This window comes from Juglans microcarpa x Juglans regia, chromosome 6D, assembly GCF_004785595.1.
Source record: "Juglans microcarpa x Juglans regia isolate MS1-56 chromosome 6D, Jm3101_v1.0, whole genome shotgun sequence".
Taxonomy (NCBI): Eukaryota; Viridiplantae; Streptophyta; class Magnoliopsida; order Fagales; family Juglandaceae; genus Juglans; species Juglans microcarpa x Juglans regia.
In genome coordinates, this window is record NC_054604.1 from 1,974,679 (window position 1) to 1,986,135 (window position 11,457).

The window sequence follows — 11,457 nt, forward strand, 5'->3', positions numbered from 1 at the left end:
ATACAAAAAATAATATTAAAAAAACATATTTTAATTATATTTTATTTAATTTTTAATTTTTATCTCAATTAATATTATCTTATCCCATCTTAAAAACAATTAAAACTTTCGTCCCATTTGCAAAAAGTATCCCAAGTTTGAAATAAATTAAAAAAAATAAAACACAAAAAAAAGAACGAGGTGACTCAACTATGGTCAAATCTATTATAACCACAACTGTGGTCAAAGAAAAGTAACTAGATGGCGTATAAAATTCCGGTACTGAACGATCAGACCCACCAATAGATAGTCGACGCATGGACGGACAGATTCGTCCACAACCGACTCACGCCTGAGATTAAAATTAGGGTTAGGTTCGAGCTTTTTCTGACGATAGATATCGATCTCCTTCAATCTCCTTTATCTGATAATACTCCTTGGTTTCTTACTTTTGGACCATGGAGATGGAGCGCGTGATGGAATTTCCTCACACGCACATGGATCGGCGACCTGCAAAGAGGGCCCGTTTGGGCTGGGATGTTCTTCCACAGCCACCAAAGGTATAATCTTTCCCCTAATTCCTCCACTCTGAATATCTCAGATCAGTTTACTTTCAGTGATGGCCGAATCTTTTTTTTGTAGATCTTGATCAGGTTTCATTATTATCTATTGTCTGTGTTTTATCTCAAAATCTCGTCTTTCTTTGGATAGATCTGCTGCTCGGTATTCCGGTTTAATTTTTCTTATTTTCTAAATTTTGATTTCAAATTTTCTCTGCTTATCCTTCTCTCGTTGGTCAGATTGGGCTTTTTCATTATCGATTCTTTGTTTTCTTCGAATTTTTTTGGAGCCTCGTTTGGATTCAAGATGAGTTGATATGGTTTTAGATAAGTTGAATAAAAAATTGTTAGAATATTATTTTTAATATTATTATTGTTTTAGAATTTAAAAACGTTGAATTGTTTATTATATTTTGTATTAGAATTTGGAAAAGTTGTAATGATGAAGTGAGATGAGATGAGTTAACCTCCAATTTTGTGTTTTTGCTGAAGAAGCGGTTAGGTGTTTTTTGTCAACAAGTTTGGTTGTTTGGTGGGTTTTCAAATATATATTTTTTTCTAATAGACTTCTTTAGTGCCCTCTTTCTATAGTTGAAGGGACAATGACCTTAAGATTTGCCACCAATTCTAATTTTTCCAGAGAAGTTCTTATTGATTCATATTTTTTGGTAAAATTTAATGGTTTTTTTGGCGTTAAAATATATTGTTATTTCGTTTGTTTGCCCATTCTTAGGAATGATGTGCGTTTTTAATATGCTTGTAGTGTGCAATTTTCTCCAGTATGATTTGGTGGTGGTGTGTCTCTTCATTCAATTAATATTCTTTTGGTTTCGGAATTTTTACTATTATGAGGTTTGGGCAATGTCATTAAGTAATGCGGGAGGTTTGGAATATAATTTGATCTCTTGAGTGGTGTATAAATGGGTGGCTGTGTGTAGGCTCAGGTAGGAGTGTTTTGTGGACAAGAGCTTGGAAATCTGACAAGCTTTGCATCTTCAAGTGCATCCTCAGACCATTCCACTAGTTCTTCTCTATATGATAAGGGATTGGCTCGCCATGGTTCTCCCCCAAAGCGAGATGATGACAAAGATGGGCATTACATGTTTGAGCTTGGAGAAAATTTAACTTCTCGCTGTAATCTCACTTTACCATCATTAACCACTTGTGTGTTTATTCTTTGTTTGGTTTAGGTAATTAAAAGTGCTAAATGTTGCCTTTTTTGTTGAGTTTTGCTCTGGTGGTTTTTGTGATAAGATGCTTCATTATGGCTTAAGATTTTACTACAACGAGCTCTTAGATTTCTCAATTGTGGGTTTGCATTGGTTTTTAATTTAATCTCACCTTCCTTCCTTATGTTTCTGTTTTTCCTTTTATGTTTATTGATATTTCCAGATAAGATCAACAGCAAAATGGGTGAAGGTACCTTTGGTCAGGTTTTGGAGTGCTGGGATAGAGAAAAGAAAGAAATGGTTGCCATTAAAATTGTCCGTGGAATCAAGAAGTATCGTGAAGCAGCTATGATAGAAATTGAAATGCTGCAACAACTTGGTAAACACGATAAAGGCGGCAACCGGTGAGTAATCTTTTTGATGTAATTACTTTTTCTGCCCTTAATGGTACTGTTAAGAAGCTTTCATGAGCGCTTTTGCAATTGTTAAATGGGTTTATTCCTTGCAGTTGTGTGCAAATACGGAACTGGTTTGACTATCGTAACCATATCTGTATTGTAAGTATATGATTGATGACTTTGTGATGGATTAATTTCCCCAATAACAAATAATTTGGGGTTAAGACTTGTCAGTGAATTCAAATGGTTTTAACAGGTGTTTGAGAAGCTTGGATCAAGCTTATACGATTTTCTACGGAAAAACAATTATCGCTCATTTCCCATTGATCTAGTCCGTGAGATTGGCAGACAACTATTGGAATGTGTAGCATGTGTGTAATAATTTCCGAAGCTAGTCACCTTCTTTCATACAATTTTCTTAATTTTTTCACTCTAGTCTCTTGGTTAGGGCTGCATGTAAGATATATTAATTCCTTTTACTTCGCTATATAAATAGATCTTTCATTTAACTTAAACCTTACTATTTCATTAATTATATATGTTAAAACATGGTACTTTAAAATAATTATTTTCAATAAAACTGGCATAGTTGCCTTGAATGAATTTTTATATTTAATGTCTGTTTCGTTGATTTTCTATATCTTGTGTCTTGTATATCTTCTGCCTTCTTTTCTGATGGTGTTCCTGTTAATCGTATTTACAGTTATGCATGACTTGTCGCTTATACACACCGACTTGAAGCCAGAAAATGTACTTCTAGTTTCGTCAGACTATGTTAAGGTTCCTGATTGCAGGGATTATAAGGTATAATTTTAGGAATATTTTACTTACTCTCTCTGTTCCTGACGTTTTTAAAAGGTATTACCCTGCCTTGCCTCAGCAGTGGCATATGTATTTGCTCTATTAGATATGGCATTCGTTTTCTACTTTTGTTGCTTCTACTGTTTGTTTCTACATATATATTGCTCTTGAGAATTTAATTCTTTTAACCTGCTATATGCAGAGTTATTCTCGATCATCAAAAGATGGATCCTACTATAAAAGAGTGCCCAAGTCAAGTGCCATCAAGGTTATTGATTTTGGCAGCACAACCCATGAGCGTCAAGATCAGAATTATATTGTCTCTACACGACATTATCGTGCACCCGAGGTTGTTCTTGGTAAGTTTCTTTTGTATTTTTCTTCCCAATAATGCCATGTCTCAGCAGATGAGCTAAAAATTGTTTCCATTCATTTGTAGGACTTGGTTGGAGTTATCCTTGTGATATATGGAGTGTTGGTTGCATCATAGTGGAGCTTTGCACGGTACATCTACAAATCTATTTTATGATAGGGGGATGGTATGGTTATGAAGGACTAGAATCATGTTTTTGCTTGTATTTTTTACCATTATATAGGGTGAGGCTTTGTTTCAAACACATGAGAATTTGGAGCACCTAGCTATGATGGAGCGGGTGTTTGGTCCATTGCCACAGCACATGTTGAAAAGAGTAGAGTAAGTATATCGAGACACATCTGTAGTGACGGTATCTTTAAGAAGCATAGACTGACTAATGTTCTTCCCTGGTATTGGTCTTTTAGCCGACGTGCAGACAAGTATGTTAGAAGAGGAAGATTGGATTGGCCTGATGGTGCAACCTCAAGAGAGAGTATTAAAGCTGTAATGAAGCTTCCCCGGCTTCAGGTTTGTACACTTTATTTAAATGGTCGTACCCAAAATTGTACCGTGTTGTTTTTCATCTTGCTGACAAATTGCACTAGTGTCATGTTTACTAATCGCGGTATTCATGTCGTTTATGTTCTTACAGAACCTGGTAATGCAACATGTTGATCACTCGGCTGGGGATCTCATTCATCTGTTGCAGGGGTTGCTTAAATACGATCCGACAGATAGGCTAACAGCTCGTCAAGCCCTTAGGCATCCTTTCCTTTCTAGGGACCATGTGAGGAGATAAGGCAGCCGACACAATTGGGGGTATTTAGCTACCTGGTGTGTTATACATGGTGAATACGGCTGTCCACGTTTTTAAGTAGGGTTGTGTTGAACGAGATTACAAGTATCCAAGTGTACACACAAGGCATGATACTTGAACTTCTTGTGAACCCCCCGCTTGAATGAAGGATTGAATATATATATATATATATATATATATATATATATATATATTTTTAAAGCGAAATGATATTTGTACTATGCTCAATCATCTTGCATTAGGGGTGGGCAGCAGGTCCCGTGAAATGATATTTGTAATTGCTCAATCATCTTGAAAGTGAGATAGGACTGTAGTATGCAAAACATTATTCGATAATTAGTATCATTGAATCAGTTCTTAGTATTGTAAACAAGTTTTCCGAAGTATGAGAAAAAGACAGCAATTGAGGAGTAAGCGACAAAAGATTATGATGATAAAGATAATAAAATGATTAAAAAATAAATAAAATGAGAGGAAGATGATAAAATTCTAACTCTTTGCGACCAAAACTTCATTATCGAATCCAGATTTGGATCTATCGTTTTGAAATCTTTGCTGATGTATATACTTTAGAGCAATTTTATCTTTTCGTGGAAAAAAGTTGTATTGACATGCTGAGAATTATAAAATAATGGCCGATTTGAAAGAAATTAGGTTGAGTGAATTGCATCGGAACAGAAGTGAGAAAATTCATTAACTTGATGCCAAGGAAAAGATTAGGGAGACAGAAATTGCACGCCTTTCACCCTTTCTTGATTAAATGCTTACGAAATAATATATTTAAATGCTTAAGCAGGTAACTTTGATTGGTTAAGTTAGGATTTAAATGTCTAAATGTTAAGTGTCAAGGTGAAGATACCTATATAGCTGGCTGTTTTCTACATGGCCTATGTGCACAAGCACAATTAACAAGAGACTTTGAATTATGTAATTCTGCCGCTAGTTATTTTACAATAAGAGATAATTTAACTACAAATGAATTTCATAAAAGTAAATTTATAAACTGACGTGATTTGATATGGTACGTCAAATTGCAAAGTTACTTTTTTTATAAAATAGATTAACGTATCACATAAACTCACGTTAATTTATAAGTTTACTTTTATGAAATTGAGTATATCACTTCTTTTTACAATATATATATACACATACAGAGTTCGCGTTGTCAGTGCTAAACACTTCAGTGGAAATGGCTCTGCCAACATGGTTTCTACCTTCGTGGCAAGAGCTACCAAAGATACCCGTCAGTCCCTTCCTATACCTTTTTTTCATCTTTTCATTTCTGTTCGAATTTAAAAGCATATTTAGAAGTCGCAAAGCCAATTTACCTCCGTCTCCACCAAAACTTCCGATTATAGGCAATCTTCACCAGCTTGGTACGCTCTTTTCAAGCCCTTTCTAAGAAGTATGGCCCCGTGATGCTCTTACACTTGGGCCATGCTCCGTCCCTTGTGGTGTCATCAGCAGATATGGCCAAGGAAGTCATGAAGACACATGATATCATCTTCTCAAACCGGCCCAGAACTAGAGCTGCTAATATCTTACTGTATGGCTTCGCAGACATAGGGTTTACGTCCTATGGTGAGTATTGGAGACAAGCAAGGAAAATTTGTGTCCTCGAACTTTTAAGCCTTAAAAGAGTGCAATCATTCCAACATGTAAGGGAAGAAGAGGTTATTTTATTAACAAATAGGATACGTGAGTCGTGCCTCAAACAAACTTCTGTTAATCTAAGTGAGATGTTCTTTACAACCTCGAACAATATTGTCTCTAGATGTACGCTTGGACAGAAATATGAAGGAAGAGATGGTAAGAGCAGGTTTAGAGAGCTAGCAAGAGCGGTATCTGTGCTATTGGTAGCATCCTGCGTGGGAGATTTTTTCCCTTCTCTAGGATGGATTGATGTTCTTACCGGACTAATCCCAAGTTTGAAAGCCGTCGTCAGAGAATTTGATCCATTTTTAGATCAAGTTGTTGAAGAACACAAGAAAATGAGAAGCGATCATGATCATGACCAACCAAATTATAAGAAAGACTTTGTTGATATTCTTCTGCAACTTCAAGAGGAAGGCAAGCTTGACTATGAGTTCACTCAGGACAACCTCAAAGCAATCTTACTGCTCTCTCTCTCTCTCTCTCTCTCTCTCTCTCTCGGATCTCTCTCTCTCAAACACTTTGACACATCCACACACACCAACACACAATCACGTGTAAAGTTTTCTTTTTCAACAATATCAGGACATGTTTGTGGGAGGAAGCGAGACGTCTTCCAACGACTTTGGAATGGTTAATGGCAGAGCTCATAAAAAATCCAAACATTATGGAGAGAGCACAAGAAGATGTGAGAAGAGTGGTGGGCAACAAGTTGAAGATAGACGAGAATGACATCCATCAAATGTGTTACTTGAAATGTGTCCTAAAGGAAACTCTTAGACTACATCCACCAGCTCCTCTGTTGCTACCTCGAGAAACATCATCAAGTGTGAAATTAGGAGGTTATGATATTCGACCAAAGACAAAACTATTTGTCAACACATGGGCCATACAAAGGGACCCCACCGTATGGGAGAGGGCAGAAGAATTTCTCCCCGAGAGATTCATAGACAACCAAATTGATTTCAGAGGCCAAGACTTTGAATTTCTCCCATTTGGAGGTGGGAGAAGGGGATGCCCAGGGTTGACATTCGGTCTCGCTTCAGTTGAATATGTGATTGCCAACATCTTATGTTGGTTTGATTGGAGGATGCCCAGTGGCACTTGGACATGGGAAAGATCACTTGGACATGGGAGAAGTTTACGGCGTCACTGTGTCTAAGAAAGTTCCTCTTCATTTGGTACCAACATTGCACTCTCTGTGATCCATCCATTAAGATCATATTCGATCCGATCATCACCTAAAATTACTTCTTTATGCAAGAGGATGATCATGATCCTAGCTGAAGCGGTCGTTCACCTGCTGACTTGGTACCTGCATCAGCATGATGCAGTTTTGATTTTGTTGGCTATCATTTTAGTTTCCAGATTTGTTTTAATTATTGTGTTTGCATTGGAAATTGTCTTGTTTTTAGTTTTGTTTCTCAACTGATCTTAATATGTATGTTCAAGTGTTGGGCGTTGTCTAAGCCATTAATTAGGGTGTTGCACGTTATATTTTATATATGTCAGTTTTAATATAGCCAAAATGATGTACTTTCTATATATTATGAGAAAAAAAGGCGATAATGGTAAATAATTTATTGAAAAAAAAATAATTCTGAGGCATGCTTTCTTGGAGTTGACTGATTCATTGTTCAATCAAGTTTATGGCTTGGTTGTGTTGAGTGACATACATGGTTAGTAAAAGTGGGCTGCCTCCTCTATCCCTGGTTGAGCGATTTCCCAAGATTATCTTTCTTACATTACATTTCTTCTTTATCAATCCATCATGTCCCATTTGTGTGTGAATCATATAGATTTTGGCCTCCATCACTTTTTTTTTTTATGTGTACCTATTCCTGTTTTTATTTTTTTATTTTTTTTTAAAAAAGAAGACGATATTTTAAATTTAGGTGCAGTTTGGATAGTGAGCTGAGCTGAGTTCAGATGAGATGATTTTAAATGAAATATTGTTAGAATATTACTTTTTAATATTATTATTTTAAGATTTGAAAAAGTTGAATTGTTTATTATATTTTGTATAAGAATTTGGAAAAGTTGTAATGATGAGATGAAACACTTTCACTATCCAAACGGACCCACTAATCACGATTTTGACAAAACAATACTTTTTTGTTAGAAAAGGCTCTCGATGGTTACAATATGTCCCAAAACCAATCTTTTGAGAAAAAATATATTCCAACCATTTGTTATAAATGTAAAAAGGGATAAACATATGACTATACTTTACAACATCATAAACCGTGTAGTTTTTTAGAACAAGTCCTCTTAAGTTATAAGTACTTGTTTTAACATATGTTTCCTTAAGCTGACGTGTCAGGGCGATTTTTTTTGTTTTACTATGATTTCGTGTGATTTTTCGTGTGTGCTAGGATTTTGGCCCATGCACTCGATGGGTGGCCTTCTGGTGACCCTTGTTGCTGGAGGGAATGATTTGGTTCTGTTGTCTGGATCTCAATTGGAAGGATCTGGTATCTTGAGGGGTGAAAAAAAGGATGAGAAGATGGAAAGGGAGTCAGCTGTAGCGGGGTATGGTATGGGGAGCGATTGACGTACTTTTGACTTTTGCGCAAGCCCTTCAAAGACCTTTGCCTCAGGCCAAATTTTGGATGCCGTTAAGGAAGCCAGAATAGATAAATGGGGAATTGGTTTTGTTTTTTCAGATGACGAGATGGATCGAGTGGTAGAAGATCTAAAGTTTTCGCTTATGTTGAAGTTCCTTTCGACGAGGCCATCGATTGATGTGTTGCGACTACATATCATCAAGACATGGGGATTTAACGAGGTTCTGATGATTAGTTTTATGGATGATTATTATGTGTTGTTACATTTGGCGAATGAGAAAGATTATTTGCATGCATGGGCGAGGGAGGGACGAGTTGTGGCTGGATGTCTATTTCGTTTATTTAACTGGACTATGGATTTTGATGTGAAAAAGGAATCCTCCATTGTGCCGCAATGGATTTATCTCTTGGGTTTGCCATTGCATCTGTATCAATTAGATTGTCTTCAAATCCTAGTGACTCGGTTTGGAAGGTTCCTTGGTATGGATTATGCTACTTTGTATAGAACGAGGGCAACATGGGCGAGAATTTGTGTAGAAGTCGATTTACAGGAGGAACTAGTCCTTGGTTTCCCCTTGGTGGTAGGGCAAAAGACTCATGTTTGGCAGAAAGTGGTATATGAGAAAAGGGGTTTTCATTGTAGCAAATTCTTCCAGCAAGGCCATATGAAGGTGGTGTGCAGGTCGGGTGAGAGAGTTAAGGCTAGGCCTGTTAAAAAGAGTGGACCGTGGGTTGAAGGGAAGCAAGGTAAGGAAAAAGTTTGGAAGGAGGTTGGACATAAGGATAAACGTCAGAAAAATAGTGTGTTTGTGTATGATATTGGCACACAACCAATGTTGACTGATAAGAAAGACGATGGCATGGAGAGCGTAGATGTTGTTGATATAGGAAAAAATGTGTTGGAGGATGGAAACTTCATTCCGTTCTTAATTGTGGTGATGAAGAAAAGGAACCGTGCGAGGGTGGGTCTGGGAGTAAAGATCCAAAAGTAGAATTGGGGGAGGTGGAAATGACAGATTTGGAGGGGGAGTGTAATACGTTTGTGGTGAGGGATAGTGAGTCAAAAAAAGCTGAGGGGGAGTTACAAGTTGCAGGGGGGGAGGGAATGTAGTAGTCGTTGAGAAGAAGAATGTAGCAATAGCTTTGAGGTTTTATTGGAAGAGGAAAATGAAGCTAAGGTTGATAATCTGAAAGGTTATTGTTCGGATCCTGGGTCTCATTTGCAGTGTGATTTGGAGATGCGTAGTTTGAAAGAATTAATGGTGAGAAAGTTTAGAAGGGTGAAAGCCCAGTCTCAAAAATTAAATTTATGATAAACAAAATTATGGTGTGGAATATAAGGGGATTGGATACGTCGAGAAGGAGGTTGAGGAAATTGGTTTGGAAATATGATGTGTCAGTTTTGGTAATTTCAGAACCTTTTCAAGTAGTGGAGAAACTTCAAAGGTGGGTGCTCGGTCTTAACTTTCCTAAGTTTTGCTCTAATATGGAGGTGGAAGGTAAAATTTGGTTGTGCTGGAAGGGAGATAAATATGGATGTTGTTGGTGTTACTAACCAATCGTTTTCTGGGTTGTTTTTGGAAAATGGTGGTTTGGTTTGGTTCTTGCTTCTTTTATTTATGCAAAGTGTTTCGTGTGTGAGCGTAGGGAGCTTTGGGACCATTTGAGTAGTTTCTCAAGTACGAGTGTTCCGTGGGTGGTGATGAGGGATTTTAATATCATTTGTTTGGATGAGGAATGTGTAGGTGGTAATCCAAGGTCGAGAACTGCAATTGATGATTTAATTGTTGCATTAATACGTGCGGTCTTATAGATCGGAATCTGGAAGGGAAACAATTGTCTTGGTGTAATGGTCAGCAATGAATGGCTCGGAGCTGGGTGAAATTGGATAGAGCTCTGGTTAATAATGATTTTGTCTCAAAGTTTGGTGGTGCATCTGCTTGATTGTTAAGTAGGAGAACTTCGGATCACTCGCTGATCTTATCGCAGGTGACATATGGTTTCAAGAGGTACGGGCCGGCTCCTTTTTGTTTTCAAAACATGTGGATATTGCATGAGAATTTTTTGAAGGTGGTGGAGAATTCGTGGAAGGAGTTGATTGTTGGTGAGAATGGCTTACATAATCTAGCGGGCAAGCTAAAGAGATTAAAGCAAAAACTTCGCACTTGGAATAAGGAGGTTTTTGGTCAAGTCGATGGGAAGATTCGGGAATTGGAGGAGAGAGTCGAACTGTTAGAGAGAGAATTGCAAGGCCATTTTTCAGAGGCATTGGAAGATGAGTTGATTCTTAATAAAACGGAGCTTGACAGGTGGGTTCAAAGGAGGGATATGAGGTTAGCGCAACAAGTGAAGAAGATGTGGTTGGCTGAGGGGGACCGGAACTCTAAGGCTTCGTTTGGTAACTAAAATCATCTCAACTCATCATTACAACTTTTTCAAATCCCAACACAAAATATAATAAACAATTCAAATTTTTTAAATTCTAAAATAATAATAATATTAAAAAATAATATTCTAACAATATTTTATCATCTCAACTCAACTCACCTCAACATCCAAACGCAGCCTAAGTTTTACCATGCTGTAATTGCGCAGAGATGGAGGAACTTGTGCGTGAAGGATATGTGATTATCTGACGGTACTTTGTTGGATTCGCCAGAATTGGTGCATGAGGAGGCTGTGAGGTATTTTGAAAGTTTCTTAGTGCAAGAATGGATGGGGGAGTTTCTGAATTTGGATTAGCTATTACAACTAGTAGTGTTTGAAAGTGAAGTAAGGTGTTTGAATGCGGAACCATCGGAACATGAAGTGCATGGGGGTGTTGGCCTCTATTGCGGCGGATAGTAGTCCCGGACTTGATAGTTTTGGGTCGGCTTTCTATCTAGCATGTTGGCAGGTTGTTAAAGATGATGTAATAACGGCCGTGAGGGAGTTTTTTCTAGGTAATGAATTATCTAGATTTTATTCATCGTCCTTCATTGCTCTTATTCCAAAGGTGAAGAGTCCGAATAGTTTTGATAAGTTCCAACCGATAAGCCTTTGTAATGTTATTTACAAGGTGTTTGCCAAGTTGGTTGTTAATAGATTGTCAATGGTTCTTGATAAAATCATTTCACCAAAATAGAGAGCTTTTGTGAAGGGTAGGAATATTTTTGAGA

The 11,457-nt window shown here is 37.3% G+C and overlaps 1 protein-coding gene and 1 pseudogene across 5 annotated transcripts; both read left to right on the forward strand.

Annotated features, from left to right (window-relative positions):
• Positions 1 to 356: 356 nt before the first annotated feature.
• LOC121234783 (serine/threonine-protein kinase AFC2-like) lies at positions 357 to 4,217 on the forward strand. Of its 5 annotated transcripts, XM_041130878.1 has the most exons (11): positions 357 to 539; positions 1,478 to 1,673; positions 1,932 to 2,112; positions 2,217 to 2,265; positions 2,363 to 2,477; positions 2,810 to 2,910; positions 3,110 to 3,266; positions 3,347 to 3,411; positions 3,504 to 3,601; positions 3,688 to 3,790; positions 3,915 to 4,217. In XM_041130878.1, the coding sequence occupies exons 1-11, from the start codon at positions 438 to 440 to the stop codon at positions 4,059 to 4,061; spliced, it is 1,314 nt and encodes a 437-aa protein (XP_040986812.1). In that variant the 5' UTR covers positions 357 to 437; the 3' UTR covers positions 4,062 to 4,217. The 5 variants fall into 5 exon arrangements, with proteins under 5 accessions (XP_040986812.1, XP_040986813.1, XP_040986814.1 ...); XM_041130879.1 differs by lacking the exon at positions 1,478 to 1,673 and having other exon boundaries at positions 407 to 539; XM_041130880.1 differs by lacking the exon at positions 357 to 539 and having other exon boundaries at positions 1,618 to 1,729.
• Positions 4,218 to 5,237: 1,020 nt separating this feature from the next.
• On the forward strand, positions 5,238 to 7,350 carry LOC121234782 (annotated as a pseudogene).
• Positions 7,351 to 11,457: the final 4,107 nt, after the last annotated feature.

What these genes read in the sequence shown, in the direction of transcription:
- LOC121234783 (XM_041130878.1), top strand. Translation starts at nt 438, where the DNA reads ATGGAGATGGAGCGCGTGATGGAATTTCCTCACACGCACATGGATCGG. An exon ending in CTGATTGCAGGGATTATAAG is followed by an intron (nt 2,911 to 3,109) that starts GTATAATTTTAG and finishes TGCTATATGCAG; the next exon opens with AGTTATTCTCGATCATCAAA. An exon ending in TGAAGCTTCCCCGGCTTCAG is followed by an intron (nt 3,791 to 3,914) that starts GTTTGTACACTT and finishes ATGTTCTTACAG; the next exon opens with AACCTGGTAATGCAACATGT.